General features: G+C 37.1%; 1 protein-coding gene across 2 annotated transcripts in view; it reads left to right on the forward strand.

Moving 5' to 3' along the window:
* The window catches only part of LOC140153632 (pecanex-like protein 1), a 77,473-nt gene that overhangs the window by 8,346 nt on the left and 47,482 nt on the right, over positions 1-21,645 (forward strand). For both annotated transcript variants that reach the window (XM_072176427.1, XM_072176428.1), the window contains exon 2: positions 21,026-21,300. In XM_072176427.1, coding sequence (XP_072032528.1) covers positions 21,026-21,300 — 275 coding nt within the window. The remainder of the gene's footprint in view (positions 1-21,025; positions 21,301-21,645) is intronic.

A 21,645-nucleotide genomic window follows, 5' to 3' on the forward strand; every position in this document is an offset into this window, starting at 1 on the left:
TATTTTCCTTCTACTAGTAGTGCCTTGAGTAAAAATAAGAAATTAATATACAAAACACTATCCATCACATAATAATGAGCCATTAAAAACTGTAGCACGAGTTACCAGTAGCACGAGTTACCGATGTAGCACGAGTTACCATAGCCCACTTCCCCCTGTACCAGCAAAGGTAATGCAAAATCTACCACTTGGCAGCAATAGAGGATCTCCCAACTACATGAATATGCATTTATATGTGACCATGGTATTGGTAACTATTTTTTTTCTTTCATTATGCGTTTTCATAGCACTAAATATGGCGTAGCACGAGTTACCGAAAGATGCATTTTTTATATATTTTCAAAATGTTGGCAATTTAATTGATGCCACTTATTATTTTCCTTCTACTAGTAGTGCCTTGAGTAAAAATAAGAAATTAATATACAAAACACTATCCATCACATAATAATGACCCATTTAAAACTGTAGCACGAGTTACCAGTAGCACGAGTTACCGATGTAGCACGAGTTACCATAGCCCACTTCCCCCTGTACCAGCAAAGGTAATGCAAAATCTACCACTTGGCAGCAATAGAGGATCTCCCAACTACATGAATATGCATTTATATGTGACCATGATATTGGTAACAGCTTTCAGCAGCAGTGTAGCCAGTGTGGGGGAGCCTGCCCCATGACAAACTAGAATTATGCAGTTCGTAATTAAGGTGCCCATACACACACACACACAAAAGTGTGTAAATAACAAAGGTTTGTAAAGAAAAAATAATATGCAATATGCAAATAAGCTCATTAATATTCATAAATATGCAAATAACATGACACAAAATTATACAGCACATTAGGCCACCATATCCAACCAAACCAAGTTTGAAGTTGATTGGTTATTGTGTTTATAATGCTGCAAAGTGGATTAATGAAAATGTAGGCAAAATTTGTAAATAAGCTCATTAATATTCATAAATATGCAAATAACATAACACAAAACTACACAGCACATCAAGCCACCATTATTCTATCACCATACCGGTACCAAGTTTGTAGTTATTGTGTTGGAGCTGTACAGTGGATTAATGAATTTGCTTCCACCCGGACAGCCAAACAAAGAAAGAAAGAAACAAACAACCAGGCAACCACACATGTGTGGGGCCAAAAATTAAAGGAAAAGTGACCTCCTGTCGCAGGAAAATTAAAGTAAAAATATGGAAGGCAAAGATAGAGATAAGATTCAAGGAGCTAGTTTCCACCCCGATCATGTGCCAAAATAGTGTAAATTTATTTATACCAAATTTTTGCACACACCAATAAAGTCCTTTTTTTTTAAGCTCAAAGACTTTACATTGTACAGTCTCTCTAAAAAAACATGCTATTTAGCATATATCCCACTATCAATACCTGGTCAAAATGATGCAACCAAAATTTTTAGCCCTCCACCCCCTAGGATCTAGCCTAAGAACCAATCAATTAATATGGGCCTCATGGAAGAACAGAGGATACCTTAAAACATCCACTGAATGAGTAACCGAGGCAAAAGAAGAAATAAAACAAACAAAATAGATACTGGAAATCCTGAGATTAACAGCCACAGTGACATTGTTGATACTGAGATTGGTATAGTTCTGAGATTTGTATTGGAAATTGGTTTGTTGTTGAGTGTAATGAGGCTCATTTTCCAGCTTAGTGAAGTGATTGAAATCGGGCAAACTAGAGTATTTGCACCAAGCAGGAAATGGTCTCAACCAAAAGATGACCAAACATTCTATAACTCAGAAAGCAATTTTAAAAAACTTACAGAGCAAATAACCATGAACATTACAAGTTTTGTGAGGGAATTTAGAGTCAAATAACATGGAAGTAAAAGTTTTATCAATTGTTGACTGTTCAATTTAACTGTTTAAATTTAAGCCCTAGAATAAAATATCCAAACAGGATCAAGCAAAGGCGTATGTAAGGCTGGGATGTTTGTATGTAATGTGTGTGGTACATTGTATGCTGGTACATGCACTGAATAGTGTTATTTGTACATAGATGGGTTATTTGGGGGGTTATTTGTACATAGATTGAGTTATTTGATCATTACACCAGTTGTTGAGGAATTGTTATCAAAAAAAATTGACATTTAGATGAACAATACCATTTTATATATGGCGGACAAACTGTAGCACGAGTTACCGTAGTACGAGTTACCATGTTTTTGCCAGTCAATGTAAAACTATGAGGGGCACAACTTTTTAAGGTATACCAAAACAAACCTTATTACAGCAATTACTTATCATATAATCAATAAGGCTTTAGTGTTTTTGTTTTAGCACACCATCAAAATAAAAATGAGTGATTTTTAAGCATGTCCTCTGCTCGTAGCACGAGTTACCGATTTTTACAGCTGTCCCATACATACAAAAGTTGATATCCTGAATTAGCAATACTATGAGGATCTAGCCTTGAATGTTGGGTATTAAAATACAAAAAATACATATTCCAATCAAATCAATTTAAAAGCTGGAGCACAAAGTATGTAAAAGGACGCCATAAAGTGTAGCACAAGTTACCGTGGAATTGCCCATGTATGAACAGGGTTCATTCATATATATTTTCATGACTGAACGCCAGTGAACGGTTGTTTATGCCCTCTGGCCGCTCGGGCATAAACAACCGTTTAGTCATGAAAATATATATCATTATATGAATGAACCCCGAATTAGTAATGTTTCGAATTTCAAATTTCGAATGTTTGACTCATGGGGACTTGTTCTCGAGTCAAGTCAAGTTGTAGGAAGTGCTGGGGTGTCTCCAGTGAACTACAATGTAAACTGTTTTTGTTAGTATTATGTCACAAAATATTAATATTGACAATAATTGACAACCTGTTTGACCTATCCATTGCTTTATCTGCATGATCTGTAACATTGTAGTGTGTGATGAAAAATGATTACAAATGTGTATTTTGCAATAATTTGCAGAGCAAAGATTCCCTCGTTACAACAGGCCGGCGGCTAAGTACAAATGTCTATAAAGTGCACACTAAACCATGGCGAATGGCGATAGGCCTATACACAGCACTTCTTGGAACTCCTGGTCGGAGCCGGGACGTTTCAATTATTGTAATTACATCAAAATGCTTTTCAAACAACAAACAATACACTTAGAAATAAAATCCAATGTTAACATAGTGCGCAAGGGCATGAGTGACTGGCTATCTTTTATGGTGATGCTTTCAGGCTTTTGTTAGCAACAAATGAAAATCGTCCCAACCCCAAAGTAAAGATTTAAATTGTGAAATTGATCGCCACATCTTAATGGATTCACAATCCTCTGGCAGAAATTAATGTCAAACGTCTACATGCTAATGAATACCGGTACTGTAAAAAGTGTTAAAGTACGGTACTACATATTTATCCAAGAAATTTGGGGCTTGTGCATTACAAATGTACACATCTCAGCATGTGTGTATTATTTTGTACAATTTCACTCCCAACAAGTGATATGCACTTTTATTTAAAACCCATGGTTCCCACACGTGACACAGCTACAATAGTCTATCGACCCGAAATCTTGGATCATTTTATCGTCCACACTTCAATGGAAGACGGTACATATGTATACATGTACCGGTACGTAACTTAAATGGTGAGCAGTCAGAAATTTTGAGCCATATTATATTATGGTGAACTATTTTAGATTTATGTCATCAATTCATGATACCATACATGTGTATTGACAGTGCAATAATGTACATACAGGGTTGCCAAAACTTTTTAGCCCAAGTCGCGGGTATTAGCCATGAAATGTCGCCCAAATAGCCAAAAAAATCGCCCAAATTTTTAAAGTCGATTTAGGGGGGTTCTACACCCCCGTTTTATTTTATTTTGAAAATGTTGAAATAAATTCTAAAAAACAACAAAAAATGAAAAAACTGGAAAAAAATAAAATTTTAAAAAAGTTGAAGAAAAATTTTAAGTCGATTTGAGGGGGTTCTATACCCCCCTTTATTTTGGAATTTTTGGGAAAAGCTGAAATAAATTATAAAAAACTAACAAAAAATGAAAAAAGTTATAAAAAAAAAGAGAAAAATTTAAAGACGGCTCAGGGGGTTCTACACCCCTTTCTTTCTATTTTTTTTAATGCTGAAAAAACTAACAAAAACTTATTTTTTGTTATAGGCCTAGGCCTACTGTAAGGAAAATTTATTTGTGAATGTTTGCGGAAATATTGAAATAAATTATAAACTAACAATAGGCCTATTGAACAAAAATTATTTTAAACTGCAAATTGAAATAATGAAAAACTAACAAACATTTTCAAAAATGTAAGAAAAAAATTAACTGCAAGGAAAATAAAATGTTGACTTTTGACGAGGTTCTGCACTATCTTTTTAATTTTTGGGAAATGCTGAAACAAATTACAAACAAAGGAACAAAAATTATTTTAAAAAATGCCAGGAAAACAAACATAGGCCTACAAATATTTGCCTTCAGCTGAGTGATAACAACATGTACATGTACTATTTTTAATCAAATTCAAAACGGCCGGGTTTTTTTTTTGATCATCATGCCGTTTTAAAAGAAAATGTGCGATAGGCCTAGGTGTTTACACATTTTTATTTCAAAAGAACTGCCAACGAAAAAAACACACCAAAAACTTATGTTGAGGTAGACTGAACTTGGCACCCCGCTGACACTAAGAAGCTACTAAAGTCGAAAGTTGTCTTAAACCACTTGTGAGTATTTAGATGGGAATATTCTAAGGATAATCCTCCAGCTCAAGTGGTCTTTAGTAACAACATGTGATACGATTAACCAGCCCCCTCCCTGTGCGTCTCATTGTCATAGGAAGCACACTGACCACAGAGTGTTTTGTAACTTTTGCTTATTGAATTACCGTATTGGTCCGAGTATAGTCCCACCCGTTTTTTATGTGAAAATTTTTCACAATTGGGGGTGGGATTATACTCAATTTCAAAAAAAATTAAAAAAAAGATGCTAGGATCATTCATGGTTGACCTAAAAAAATAAAATATAAAAAAAATTTCAAGAGATTTTGTATTTTTAATATGAAAATTGATACTTTGTTTTCATGTCATACTCTATTAATGATTTCAAAATGCATTCAAATTCAATGCATTTTGAAATCATTAATAGAGTATGACATGAATACAAATTATCAATTTTCATATTAAAATACAAAATACAAAATTTTTTTTTAGGTCAACCATGAATGATCCTAGCATCTAGGTCTAGGTCCAGGGACACTCCAAAACCGAAAAAAATAATGGGGGGTGGGATTATACTCGAACGTGGGACTATACTCGGACGAATACGGTAGTTGTTTGTTGCTTTTGTTGAATGACCATTGAAAGAATTGGCAATCATGATCAAAAATTAAGTTTTCAAGTCGGCTTTGTCACAAATCGCCCAACATTTAATACATTTCATGGGTGAGATTTTCAAAGTAGCCCAAATGTCGCTAAATCATGGAGCACTTTTTTTGTCGCGGGACGAAGTTGAAAATCGCCCAATTAGGCCCCGAAATCATGGGTTTGGCAACCCTGTGTACATACATGTATAATCCTTATTTTGGTCATGTGACGTAGTAGCAAACTATATCCTACATGTACGGCTAGCCAGGATTCAGGTTACTGTAGTGACAGTCCTTTTAAAAAAAAAAGCAAATTATTAAGGGATCTGGAAGGAGCGTTTTGAGCGTTTCGACAGTATTTTTTTGTGGGACATGAGAGCATATCAGACATATCGAATTGCATTCTGAATACGAAGATTCGAAGAATATCTTTCTGATATCAAATAATTTTCATTTTTGGCTCTTAGCGGAGCTAATGGGCCTAAGGACTCCAGCTCGATGGTAGCCATATTTTATCTCATTTTTCGGCAACTTCCGGCGCTGCTTGTTTATACTAAGGCTTTTTGTGTGTGTGATATTTAGATATCAAATTGGGTTCTAAGCTTTGCTGAGTTATTTTTCAATCGATTGCACTCCTTTAGAGGTGAATTTGGAGTGGGGAAAGTACTTATTTTGAAGTGAGAAAAGTCAAAAGTCGGCACGAGAAACAAGTCATTTCTATCTTTTGCTTGGTTCCCTGTATGCGCTAGAGATTATTTTGGTCTGAGTAATTTAAGTTGCGAGATCATGGCGGGAATTGACGGATTGCACTATTTTTCTTTGGGAAAGTGACCTTTTATCATGAATTTTTGCGGTGATCTCACATGGCTAGAAACGTGATTGGATGATTCCTTTGTCCAGATTGTTTATTGAGTTCTCGGGAGTTTCGTCACCATGGGACAACACTTCAAAATATTTAGAGACCAGTGGCGTAGTAATTTAGTTAAATTAATGCTAAATAACCAGGGTTGCCAAAAAAAAATCAGCCCGAATCAAATAATCGAAAAGTCGCCCAATTTTTTTCTTTACCCTTTGTATTCTATGGGGCAGGAAATTGTCCCGGTTAAAATCTTCAAAAGTCGCCCAATTGGGCTACCAAATCGCGGGTTTGACAACCCTGAAAACAACGTCTCGCCAGCGAAGGTCACAGCTGGCATTGTTTGTGTGGCACGCTTTCTTCCAGCGTGGGGTTGGGAGTTATGAAAATCTGTAAAAAGGGTGGGGGTTAAAATTTTGTGGAATAAATGGTGGGTTTCTAAAAAGCGTGGGAGCAATATATAAAGCGTGTGGGTAACGCTACCAATTGAAAAAATATATATGATAAAGTAATTTGATGATCTGTTGAAAACATTCATATTTTCTTCATAAATCTCGAAAGAAAATGTCGGAAATTAATTTGCTGCTGTTTTCAATTGCATGCGACGTCACCCATAGTAGAATCGACGCTACCGTGAATTTTATGAATGAATCAGGAATGAATATAATTTTCAGTCTCTACACCAGCCGCTTTGGTCCGCTCGCTCCACACTAGAAGTGAAGGGACCGGAACCACAGCGGCTGTGTAGAGAGTGATGACTGATGAGCATGACGTAATGCAATTAATTCAGGATGTCAGCCCTCTACCATTCGCACATGTGTTCACAATAAACAATTCTAATGGCGAAAGTCGTAGTTTTTGGAAAGATTAAATTGCAGTGATTCAGTTGTGCAAATAATGTCGCAAATGTTTCAGATGAAGAAGAAAATCATGAGTATTTGTTAGATGAGGATAAATTCTGCATCAATTCAGATTCTGAAATGGATCAATGGTGCAGATGTAGATAAATGGACCCGGAAGTGACTGTTCAGTCTTCCGAATTTGATTAAAGTAATTTTATAGGTATCCCAGGCAAACCTTGGTTAACACATTTGCTAGTCAGCGAAATTCGCGAGACCGGAGCCCAAACACAATGCATATTTACATAGAAATTTGAATTTTTTTCGAGAATAGGTCGGTGAAGGAAACCTACATAAATATGTTTTCTATACTTCACTTGACCCAAATATATGATTTTTTATGGTGATAATCAAGTCGCACATGGAATTTTAGAGGTATTTTGATAGCAGTTCCATTAAAAAAAGCTGCTATCGCCATGAGACTAAAATCTAGAAACACCCCCGAAACGCCGTTTTGGGGAATTTTGCTAGCTGAATCTTTTTGATGAAAGTCAGTCTTTGACAAGATGTAACTTTGCTACGGAAAGTGCTATGAAAAAAAGGTTTTTAGTTTTGGTTTGTTTACTCAAGGGCTTTAATTTGATATATAAAATGATGCAGTTTGATGGCAAATTTGAATAAATGTAAGCATAAGCTTTGGATACAAACACTGCAAAAGAGAGGGTTTGATTTTTGTCTCGTCTGGTCTATGTTTATATCTGGTCTCATGTACCGATACCTCGTTCAGGATGGGCCTTAGTAATCACTATTTCTGTCTGTCCGTGTGTGTGGGGGAGGGGGCGTGTGTCCGCCCGGAGCTGTATCTGGGGAACCGTAAGACCTGCGGGGACATTACTTGGTGGGAGGAAGCATATACAAGTTTGCTCCGTAACCGTATGTTTTCGGTGGATGCAAAAATCAGCATAAATTGATAGCAAGATCTGAAGATCCGTTGGGCGCATGGTAACGAAACCTGGTGGCAGGAACGATTAGGGGTATAGCGTTAGGTTGCTTTTTGGGGTCCCGGACCCACCAAAATAGAGTTCGGACCACCTATTTTTAAATTTTCTGCAAGTTCAGGGGTCCCTGCAGATCCCCAGTTTTTTCAATCTAGCGCTATTGCAGGCATATTTATGCTGCATTTGTGCAAGTCGGACTCACCAAACTCTACTCCGGACCCCCTACTTTTTAATTTTCTGCAAGTTCGGGGGTCCCTGCGTACACTGGAGTGTTTAGTTCTAGCGCTACCCCTGGGAACGATACACACCTGCTGATCACCTGGTTAGTTTTTTGGCAAAGATTATGCGCATTTAGTTGTTAATTTGCATAATTTATGCCGAACACTTCTACAAATATGGTTGGAAATCTGAAGAAATCCGCCTTGTGGAGCTGTATATGGGGATCCATAAGAACCCTTAGCGCTATGATGATGTAACTTGATAGGAGGTAGCATGAATAGAGGGTCTCGACCTGATTCGATTTTGAGCACAAAGTATGGTTATGAAATACTTAATCATGCATAATTTGTGCATTACAGGCTAAAACCTATTTTCTCAGAGACTGGGGTCACACATTCTTCAAACTTGGTGGGTGGGGGCATCTTGACCCCAGACAAAACAAGTGTGTATTGTTTTGTGGGTCAAGGTCACCCGAGGTCATCCAGGGGTCATCTGAGGTCAAATTACTAAAAACTCGTATGGGCATGAAACTTGGTGGGTACAGTCAACATTTAGAGTCAAATTTTTGGAAAGTCATTTCGGGGTCAACCAAGGTCATCCAGGGGTCATCTGAGGTCAAATTACTAAAACTGTCGTATGGGCATGAAACTTGGTGGGTACAGTCAACATTAAGAGGCAAATTTTTGGAAGGTCATTTCAGGGTCATCCGAGGTCACCAAAGGGTCATGTGAGGTCAAATCACTAAAAACTTGTATATGGGCATGAAACTTGGTGGGTACAGTCAACATTTAGAGTCAAATTTTCAGAAGGTCATTTCAGGGTCATTCAAGGTCACCCATGGGTCATCTGAAGTCAAATTGCTAAAACTGTCGACATTGCCATGAAACTTGTTGGGTACAGTCAACATTTAGAGTCAAATTTATGGAAGGTCAATTCAAGGTCATCCAAGGTCACCCAGGGGTTATCTGAGGTCAAATTACTAAAAACTGTCATATGGGCATGAAACTTGGTAGGTACAGTCAACATTTAGAGTTAAATTTTCGGATGCTCATTTCGGGGTCATTCGAGGTCACCCAGGGGTCATCTGAGGTCAAATTACTAAAACTGTCGTATGGGCATGAAACTTGGTGGGTACAGTCAACATTTGGAGTCAAATTTTTGGAAGGTCATTTCAGGTTATTCGGGGTCAACCAGGGGTTATCTGAGGTCAAATTACTAAAAACTGTCGTATGGACATGAAACTGGGTACAGTCAACATTTGGAGCCAAATTTTGTGGGGTAACATGTTCCTCAAACTTGGTGGGTGCATCTTGACCCCAGGCAGAACAATTAAGTTTGTATTGGTTAGTGGGTCAAGGTCAACTGAGGTCATCCAGGGGTCATCTGAGGTCAAATGAGCAAAAACTGTCGTATGGGCATGAAACTTGGTGGGTACAGTCAACATTTGGGGTCAAATTTTTGGAAGGTCATTTCGGGGTCATCTGGTGTCACCTAGGGTCAGCTACCAACCTGTTAAGCATTCGACTTCAAGAACAATTGCTTTCCCACCAAAGAAGCGTAGAGCCACAGTACCATTGGTGCTCTTGTTTGAAATTCACGTAATAATACAACTTTTATGACAAATTATTAAAATTTGAGATTTTTCACATTTTCGATATATAACAGTCCTCGAAGTAAATTTTACAAATCTAATGACATGTTCTTAAAGTGTGTGTAGCTGGGAGGATAAGCCGACGATCAATTGAAAATTTTGACCTTTCATATTGAAGATATGGATTTTTTTCCAAAAAAGACCTAATTTTTGTTGGTGTTTTGGGAAATAAAATCCATATCTTCAATACGAAAGGTCAAAATTTTCAATTGATCGTCGGCTTTTCATCACACCTACATACACTTTAAGTATAAATCATCAGATTTATAAAGTTTACTTTGAGTACTGTTAAATATCAAAAATATCAATTTTTAATCATTTGCCATAAAATGTGTATTACATTGCGAATTTCAAAAAATCTAAATTATTTGATATCAGAAGGACATTCTTGGTATTCAGAATGCAATTCGATATGTCTGATGTGCTCTAATGTCCCACAATAAATACTGTCCAAACGTTCATACCCCATCCCTTAAACATTTGATCTTTCCACAAAAATATTAGTTTTCTCTGTCAGATACATGTTTTTGGTCCCTTCTTAATTTTAAACCGAACAGACACATCAAGCCAGGCAAAAAGAAAAAGAAGAACATTGATACATGTATGTAATTCTTGCGCAAATGGCATGCGTGTCACTCAATATTTGTTGATGGTGACTGACTGTACTTTTTGATGTCCTCCCTGCACGCCATGCACGTAATATGGACAATTGCATGTATGTGTTCGACTAATATTTTGATCGTAATTTAAATGACGTAATGGTATACGATAAATAAACAGTACTAGGCCTGGCATTTTCGGGTAATTTTGTACCTGGGTACCAAATTAAAAAAAAACAAAACAAAAAAAAACAATTTTTTTTTAAGTTTTTTATTTTTTCGGTTTTGTAGTGTCTCTAGACCTAGACCTAAATGCCAGGATCATTCATGGTTGACCTAAAAAAAAAAAAAAAAAAAAATTTCAAGATATTTTGTATTTTTAATATGAAAATCGATACTTTGTATTCATGTCATGAATACTCTATTAATGATTTCAAAATGCATTCAAATTCAATGCATTTTGAAATGTAATCTCGGGCGGGTACCCGTTTACCCGCCCGAAAATGCCAGCCTTAAACAGTACAAATCAAAATTTTGAAAAATATTGAGGGCGTCCTCCTCAGCATTTGTTACAATTGAATACCTGAGTGGAAGAAGGGCCCAACTCCATCAAAGCTGTTTTTGAGATATTAAGAAAAAACTTAATATTTGGAAAAGTTTTATAGACAGAATATTTTAATCTTCAGGGACCTTTAATACATGAACATACAATATTACAAACATTCAAAATTATATATGATGTTTCCATAGCAACGGTACAGGTCTTAATACGAGCTGGAGTTGGGCCCTTCTTCCACTAATATACTGAAAGTGCCAGTTCCGTTAGCAAATGTGTTATAAATAGCTACAGAAATCTGGTAATTATCCATTAATTGCACAAGTAGAAGCATGTAAATATGTTAGCAAGAAAGTTTATTGTAGTGAAAAGCAGATTTCATGGATGAACAAAATTCCTCTTTAATCCAATATTTGTGAAAGAAGGGCCCAACTCCATGGAGTTGGGCCTTTCTTCCATGAAAACCATGATTAAGTGTATGTGGAAGACTATTTAGAGAGTGGATTTTGGCTCATCTTTCACACACAAGGAAGAACAGTCTGCTGGCAATAAAATGCTGTAAAAAACTGGAGTTGGGCCCTTCTTCCACTCAGGTATTCAATTGTTTTAGTGTTAAACTGAGTGATGACTGGGCGCTTTCAGCCTCCACACGTTTGATTGAGAAGTGTTCTGCGCCCTTTCTAGATTGTAAGTAAGATGACATTGAATGTATTATGTACAATCTTTGACTCATTGTGGAATTGTTTCTGTTGCTCATAGTTATGATAGTATATATTTGAATACTAAACCTGAATATAAAACCCACCCAAGTCCATGGAAAGTGATTTAGAGAAAACTAATAAACAAATGTGTTTCATACCATAGTGTGCAACCCATGCTTTCTTATAAAATCTTGAATCTTAGAAAATGTGTGGGTTTGAGTATTGTATCACTTTTATGCATGTTATAATGCGTGACTTGAAAAATAAAAAGCGTGTCGATCGCCAGCTGGATGAAAAAATAAAATCGAGTAGCCTATAAACCAGTAGTGTCACCATTTGAGCAACCTGTCATGATTTTCAGTGCCTTCACACCAGGCCCGTACGCAGGATTTTTTTTGGGGGTGCTGATTTTTAAAAAGTGGACTTTTTTCCAAAGGGGGGGGGCAATTTTGTGAAAAGTTGACTTTTCCCCCCAAATTTGGACCTTTTTTGACCAAAAAACATTTAAAAACCTGATTTTTTTGCTCGCTACCCTCACAAATTCTTAAAATTTGGGACTTTTTGTATAGGGGAGAGCGGGGAGTGTTCGCCCTATTTTTTTCTGACCAGCCTGGCGATGTCAATTTTCTGGTTAGGGATGACCTGATAAGCCCATGTGAAAGCCCTATTAGATTAAGAGTTAGATTAAGGTTTTATAATGGGATTGAAATTACACAATGACAAACATGGACAGGTTGAAGTAAATTTACACTAGTAAAATAATTGGAAATACTCATTTCATGTGTCTTTCTCACTGCTTTGTACAATAAGTAAGAATTTGATCATTTATAATCACTCAATATTTAATAAACAGCACATGGTGATAGATTTGCCTTGGGCTGCTAAGAATATGCAATTTTGGAGGCCAAAGAATGCACCCCGATCTGTGATTTCCCGCCAAAACGCTAAATCTAAAAAAAAAAAAAAAAAATTAAAATTTGATTTTTAATTATTTTCCAAAATGTCAAAAAAAAGCATTTGGAGCCAAAATACGCAAATCGTGCAGCGAATGTTGCAATTGCGTATTCTTAGCAGCCCTAGATTTGCCCCTTGTGCATTGACAAACTTGGAGATGGCAAGGAACCATGGACCCAGTATTACTAAGTACTTTGTCAATACTCTCACGTACAGTGACCAGCGGTTTTAACTTTGGTGTTCATCTTGCAATCCCTGTTCAAGAGCCCACAAACCTGTAGTATGCATGCTGCAGAATATTTTTTGATCAATCTGGTGATGGTCAGATGCGATCAAGCTGAATGAGTCATTTATCAAGCAAAATCAAAATACTGTTTTAAATTTCTCTGTGTGCCATTTTAAGAGCTTTATGTCAATGAAAACTTAATCACAATTGGACTTAAGTTTTGAAGTTGTGGTTATTTAACGTTGCTCAGAATAATAAAATACAAAAGAAGTTGAATACTATAATTGGCTATACATCTCATAAACATATTAGGCGGAAAAAAGACTCATTTAAAACCTATCACATTTGGTAGGCATATAATAGATTAGTAGGGCTTCTCTGGGTTAACATTACATTTTATTATAGCATGTACACATCCTTTACTGTAAATATTAAAGACTGTGAAATGTTTGCAATTTAAGGAACTGGTCAATATTTATGCTGAGGGGTAAGGGGGGTTTACCATTTTCAGTTGTAACAATTTGCGTATGTTCCACTTGTTATACTCAAAATATTCTCATTTAAATTGATTAGAGATTGAATTCAAAATTTGTATTAAATTGACCCAAGATTGAAGGGTTTTGTTAGAAAAGAAAGTTCTGCGAATGAATACCTCCATCAATGCAACACAATTGTCCAAAACTACATACAAAATGACAATACATGCAGCCAAAATTCTACCATATTGTTATGACTACAAGGTACTAGTGATGTATATAATTTCTTCACACCGTCATCACATTCTCGAGTAGTGTCATAATAAGAAGCAATTTTTCCCCATATAACTTGTAAATTTCATTACGGTACTGATTATTGCAAATCACTGCACATCTACTATCTAGTATGCCAATGGTGTGTGTTATCAAATACTACATGTTTCTATCAATGATCATGAGAGATCATTTTCGCATGACTAATTATTTGTGCTGCATTGATTGGATTCACCTTTATATTATGGCTATAATTGAATAATTAGTGGTTAGCTTCATCAGCGTCTATTTAACATGCTAATGATAGTAAAAAAAACCCTGGAAGTTATGCCAGAATGGAAAGAATATGGAGCATAACTAGTGGGTTCAGGGGCATGCCTTAAAATACATATTAATTTTATTTTATTTTGGGGTCTATTGTTGAAGAAATAGAGCGGTTATCGCACTATAGCTGAACTATGGGGTCAGAGGTCATTACCTTCTTGGGATTTCTAGACATCCAAAATAGAGTCCCTCAATTTTTGGGGGAAATCGCCTTTAGCCTCTATCTATTTTAAACCCCAGTCAAGGGTATGCGCTACCTTGACAACCCTCCCACCTGCCTTTTTTTAGGCTACTATGCCACTCCCAAAAACAAAACCCCCTAAAATAAATTTCAGCTTGCTTCAGTTCATATCAGGGATATCAATGGTTCCTATGCACCCATTGTTTACCACATGTACCATATTTTTTCACTGAAAAGACTCACAGAGCATTTGTGTTGAGAGAACTCAAAATACAGTATTAAAATGAATAATCTACTTTTAAAGATATTGTACCATGCTGATAAATGATATTTTTAGACATAGTAATTGAATCCAGAACCCATGGTGTCAGCCAACCAACTCACCTAATCAACATTAATGTTCAAAGCAGTCGTTCAAAACACACTAAATTATTTTTCCCTTAGAACATTTTATACAATTTATTCAAATTTGCATCTCTGAAATCATCCTCAATATTGCTGTCTTTTTTTTTTTGGTAATCCCTGCTAGAAAGAGAAACTAGATATTTTTTTAAGCAAATTTCATATTTATCATTTCATACATTTTCATTTTTCAAAAGCTCTCATAACCCTGTAACAACGACTATACATAACAAAGGTGCATTTTGAAATCTGCCTCTCGGTAGACACAGGCAAAGCAAATGTTATAACTGCTGTTTTCTAATGTAATCGGACTGTAAAGCATGCCTCCTGGAAATTTGTTCCCAATGACCGTAAAATGCGCTGCTTCACAGCACCGCTCAGCTATGCTGTGGGTAGGCCATGTCTACCTCCTTCCTCCCAAAAAAAGTGCCTGTCTGCCTGCAAGGGCATTTGTGTTATAATGGCTTCCACAAATTAAGCAATATTTTTATCTTGACATTTGTTGGGGTGATGTTCGATAATGTGTGTGATAACTGATATTGAAATAACAGAACGGATGGAAAACATAGAACTACTGTCACCAGCACTGGTACTTTCACATGATTGTTTGCTACACATAGAAATATGAAAACATGATAACAAAGCACTGTATCAGGCATTTCATTATGAAATGCCATTTTCAAATCTATCAAATTGTTCAAGTGTCAAGATGTAATACCCATATTACTGTTCATTATACTTATACATACATGAGTACAAACAGTGTAAATACAGCTTTAGGGTGGTACTACACCCCTTGATAAATTTGTGACTAATTTTGCATTTTGCCAAATTTTGTTTCAAAGGGAATCCGGGGGAGGACATCATAAAATCGTAAAAAATTTGCGAAGGCAACGGCCCTAGCAACATACACAGAAACGATGCATTATTATGACGTAAACCTAAGAATGAATGTTTTGACTTAAATTCAGCTAGTTTCATGTAAATTATTAAGGTTGTCATCAGATTTTGTTACTTTCAACTGTTGTTTAGCATTGAAGAATCTATAAATTGAAAGTCGAAAATGACTTCCGTGTACACATCTACCGCAAATGCAAAACATTTAACGGATGCGTTAGCTTAACGGTACATGCGCTTAACATTCCCATCCATATTATCCATTATGTTGAAAATCCAAGGCAGACCCTGATCTTGAGGCCTATACAGCCTACAGGGACTGCCTTTTGAGGAGAGCAATCACTCTCTACTGCTCTCCTTTAAAAAATCTGATATAGGAGAGTGACTTTTAGCTCCCCTTAGTTGACCATTCTCTCCTTACATTCTATTGTAAATATACTCTCCTGCGAATTCCAAAAGACAGTCCCTGCCTATATTAAAAATGCACCATCTATTAAATGCCTGTAATACAATGTATACAATGTACATGTAGGCCTAGTTTTAAGCCAACAAAGTTGTTTTAAATTTATTGGAATTTGGGGTTCCATAGATTTACAAGGGGTCTGTTTTACACAGTTTTATAAATATAATATGTTTGGACATAGGGTCAGTCCATGTCAAAACAGGCTGAGTGTACACCCACCCTCTTGGATTATGCTCTCCTTTGGCTCAGGGGTACCTTTCATGGACCCCTAGGTGAGGTCACAAGAAAAAATTGAATTCAATTTCGTTTCGAATGGCGGGCCATCTAAGTTTAGCGACCTTGACCAAAATTGGGAATTTAAGGTGTCCAAATGACAAAGCGCTCTCTTTGAGAGGCATTTTCTTCTTAATTAAATCAGTTGTGACCCTCTTTTTTTTTTTTTTTATTTACTGACTGTGTCTGAAATGCTTAATGCCAATAAAGATAGCTTTCGGAATTTCGTTGGGATTTCAGAGGGGGTCAAAATCAGCACTTCATACTGTTCAATCAAATTATCTTTGATTTTGAAGGACCCATGATAATGCCACAGTGCACTTATAGGTCCTAATTATGTTCAGAATGGATTAACCATGTGCCAATGTCTATGAGCAATTCAAAAAAAGAGAAATTTCTAGACCCCCTACAGAATTTTAGGCCCCCCCTAAAGTGGTTCAGCCTTAAAATCGGCAAATTTTGACACCTAATAACTTTAGGTGTACACCAGATATGAATTTCTAGTCTTTTGCATCTGAAAGAATGTAGTCTAATGTTACTAGGAACATAAGATTTGTTTTGTATTTTTGTGTTTTGATACTTTCAAAAGGTCGTTGACCTATGAACATTTTTCGTCATAGCGCCTCCTGAAAGGTCTGACACATAACAAACTATACATTTTGGAATCCTCATGACCATACGAGTAATTTGATATATTACTTGACATAATTGGGAGCATTCTGAAAATTTGACCCCATAACCTGTACTTTGCATGTGCATCGTTGCCAGGAAGTGCATTTTTGACCCCTTAAAAATCCATACAGAGGATTAGAAAGTAGTTTTTCTTATTACTTGACTCAAGAGCAACTTGAAATATCAGGATAAATAATACAAATGGCTATAAAGTGATCAAAAATATAAAAAATATCATACTAAAATTGGCATTTTGTACCGTATCCTGTATGCATGGTATGTTAGGCAAAAATGACTATTTTTGAAAGCGTCAACTTAATACTAAAACACAAAAATACAAAACAAATCTTATGTTCCTAGTAACATTAAACTACATTCGCTTAGATGCAAAAGACTAGAAATTCATATCTGGTGTACACCTAAAGTTATTAGGGGTCAAAATTTGCCGACTTTAAGTGCCATTTGTGGCTGAACCACTTTAGGGTGGCCTAAAATTCTGTAGGGTCTAGAAATTACTCTTTTTTTAATTGCTCATAGACATTGGCATATGGTTAATCCATTCTGAACATAATTAGGACCTATAAGTGCACTGTGACATTATCATGGGTCCTTCAAAATCAAGATAATTTGATTGAACAGTACGTGCTGATTTTGACCCCTCTGAAATCCCAACGAAATTCAAATCTATCTTTTTTGGCATTAGGTATTTCAGACACAGCCAGTGAGTGACCACATTCAAAAAGAGGATCACAACTGATTCAATTAAGAAGAAAGTGCCCTCAAAGAGAGCACTTTGTCATTTGGACCCTTAAATTCACAATTTTGGTCGAGGTCGCCAAACTTTTATTGCCCGCCATTCGAAAACGAAATGGAATTTGAATTTTTTTCTTGTGACCTCACCTAGGGATTCCATGAAAGGTCCCCCTGAGCCAAAGGAGAGCAAAATCCAAGAGGGTGGGTGTACACTCAATCTGTTTCGACATGGACTGACCCCATAGTGATATTAAAAATAGGCATATTCTTGAATCAGATTTTTTGTACATTATTAATATTTTATGTAAATGAAAACAAATCTTATGATTGTTTTATAAACATTAAGTTTGACATTTACTCATGTCAGGAAAGTCAGGAAAAAAAGTTTCCTGGGAAAGTGGATCAGATAAGCATATCTTGTCCTTCGATGTGAAGGTCAAAATGTTGCATGAGTAACAACATTCACTCAAACAAAATTCAACATGGAATACCTTTTGACCTGGGTAGATTTTGAAAGATTCATGAGTGTCGGCCTACAAGTACCATACCAAAACTATTGATAATGTTTATTGATACTATCAATAAAATCATATAATCCTAATGATTTTAACGGAATTATCGTTCTAAAATTGACCTTGAATAAACGCCCCGCCCCTTGGGAAAATGTAACGCCCCCAGGGGCGTTTATTTGACGAAATACGGTAAGTTCATAAAATTGCAGTGTGATTTTAACCCACCCTTTTATATTTTTAACCCACGCTTTTTATGAAAACACCCTTTTTACTGAAAAACCATAACCCACCTTTTTCATTTTCAGAAATAACATAAGTACTACCATGCTACGGTACTTTTATACAACTGATCATGATACTTTGGTAAGCTTACGATCATATTCTGCTGCCGGCGGCGGCCCGGCGATTCGTATGTCCATTGTTGATTCAGAAATCCATACAGGGGGGATTTCTGCTTTTTCTATTGTTACAATTCTGCCCAGTGTGTTTGCAGCAGTCCAACCCGTGCTGAAATCTTTAGAATCTGTGTGCACCGGCCAAAGGCGGCCATTATTGTTTTTGTTTTTCAGGTGTTTCCGGCGATGCGCCGCACCGCTGATGTAGCATCACTGTGAATTCCCTAATCAAATAACGGGAACGGGCCTTATAGTCAAAGACATGATAATTAACTTCTACAAACATTGTCACACCGTTCCGGCGATAAAAGCAGCAAAATCCATGGATGGTGTCATTGGTGTGAAAATATGTGAAGTTTTACACTATAGGGGCAGTAATTATAAACTGGTAGTGTTACCATTTTGCAACATGTCACAATTTTGAGTGGCAAAACACAATGGTGGATTATCTTTTGTTCTGTCTTTGTTAATATTACTAGTGCACCTGCAGCTGTGAGAGCCCTGATGCTGTGAGAGCACTGGCATGGTAGCGATACTGTTTGACCCCAGATGACCTTTGACCTCGGTGTAATTTTTTTCATGCTCCCCTCATACGAAGGATTCCACCTATCAAGTTTAAGCCCAATAGGGCAAACTTTAAATTTAGCCCCTACATGACCTTTGACCTCGGTTGACCTCTACATGACCTTTGACCTCGGTTGACCTCAATTTTGTTTTGCCCATATATTCCCCTCGTATCAAGGATTCCACCCACCAAGTTTGAGCCCGATAGGACAAAGTTTGACATCCATGACCTTTGACCTTTGACCTCGGATGACCTCCATATGTTTTTCATGCTCCCCTCATATGAAGGTTTCGACCCACCAAGTTTGAGCCCGATCGGGCAAAGTTTGAAATTTGACCCCCTCCGTAATGACCTTTGACCTCGGTTGACCTCGACTTTATTTCGTGCATTATATTCCCCTCCTATCAAGGATTCTACCCACCAAGTTTGGGCCCGATCGGACAAAGTTTGAAATTGTGACCTTTGACCTTGACCTCCGATGACCTTCAAAACCACATGGCCAACATGCTTTTCCCAATACCTATCTATATCCCAAATTTCAGCACGATGCGTCGAAGTGCGGCGAAACGCATAGCCGGACAGACAGACAGACAGATAGATAGATAGATAGATAGACAGATAGACAGATAGAGACCGCTTATTATTTTATTAGTATAGATGTAGGGTGATTATAATGAACTGGTAATACATGACACAAATGGTGACACTTTTCCCAATGTCCAATTGCAATCAATAATCCACTTGATGATCATTCATATCTGTTCAAGTGATCTATTGATTTACACCTTAGGATGGCAAAATTGGGTGAGAAAGAATCATGATTTGTGTCTCCTTTTTAATTTGATTTACTAGTGCACCTGCAGCTGTGAGAGCCCTGATGCTGTGAGAGCACTGGCTGACCTCAATTTTGTTTATGCGCATATATTCCCCTCAGACGAGGATGCCACCCACCAAGTTTGAGCCCGATAGGACAAAGTTTGAAATCCATGACCTTTGACCTCGGATGACCTCCATATAATGTTTTTCATGCTCCCCTCATACAAAGGATTCTACCTAGCAAGTTTGAGCCTGATCGGACAAAGTTTGAAATTTGACCCCTCCGTAATGACCTTTGACCTCGGTTGACCTCGATTTTATTTTGCCCCTATATTCCCCTCGTATCAAGGGTCCCACCCACCAAATTTGGGCCCGATCGGACAAAGTTTGAAAATTTGACCTTTGACCTTGACCTCCGATGACCTTAAAAACCACACGGTCAACATGCTTTTCCCGGCACCTACCCATGTCCCAAATATCGGATCGATGCGTCGCAGCACGACGGAACGCATAGCCGGACAGACAGAGACCGCTTATTATTTTAGTATAGTAGATTTCAGTAACAAGTTAATTCCCCATTGTGTGAAGCAGGCCCGTATGCAGGGGGGGGGTGCAGGGGTGCGACCGCACCGCCCCAAATTTGCAAAAGTAGGGGAGAGCAGGGAGTGTTCGCCCTAGGGGCAGGTTCGCCCACCCCTTGTTTCTCAGCACTACGGTTATCGGGGAATTTGGTGATGGCAAAATTAGGTGACATAGGTCATTATAAACTTCTCATAACTGCTACGCGACATATAGGGACGTGTTCATCGAACTGCAGCCAAAACAAAAAACTTACATCAAAACGTAATTTTTTCTTGCATTCATAATGTCAAAGATCTAACCTTAAACCCCAATGTTACCCTAACCATTAACCCTAAACCATAGCAAAAAATTTATTAGTGGTCCAAATTTACCAGGTACAATCTAACTGCCAAGAGTAAGGTGCACTATAAGAGTCAAAATCACCAAAAAGAGTCAAGACATTTCAAACATTTTGCTAATCATTTCATGTTACTTTGTATTTTGAATGCAGGCATTCCCACCTACACCAGCAGTATGGGTAGTATACAGTCTCACCATAGCCCTCATGTTTGGGGTCGTCAAAGTCATCAACTTTCGCATGCACCGAATGTTTGATGTTGGCGAGGAACCACCTAAGTCCAAAGATGATTCCAAGAAAGGTAACAGTGAGGCGGGTGATGCGGAGACGGCTTCTGATGACGAGGGCGGTTTTAGACGTAGGAAAGATGGAGATAAGACAACCAGTAGTGCCTCAAGTGTACCAAGTCAAGCCAAGTCAAAGTTAGGGTAAGTGGGAGGTGCAGTAATGTGTAACGAATGTGCACATAGAGCTTATAGCTCAGTAAATTGCAAATTTTCATATTAACGTACGTACATGTATTCTGTCACTAACAGAAAAAAATTCACATAAGTTGCATTTTAGGGTCAATTCCGTGTCACCGTATTCCATTTTCAGTGTATTTCTTTTTATAAACAGTTCCAAATATCAAAAATGTCTTCTATGGTTTGTACAAAATTATGCAAAATTCTCATTAATTATTTGTATTTTTTCAATTTTTCATTTACATTTATTTACTGAATTATCAGAAGGAGATACAGCAGTAATGGGCTTTACATGAATGTGTTGTTCAA

This window comes from Amphiura filiformis, chromosome 5 (genome assembly GCF_039555335.1).
Source record: "Amphiura filiformis chromosome 5, Afil_fr2py, whole genome shotgun sequence".
In the NCBI taxonomy this organism is placed as follows: Eukaryota; Metazoa; Echinodermata; class Ophiuroidea; order Amphilepidida; family Amphiuridae; genus Amphiura; species Amphiura filiformis.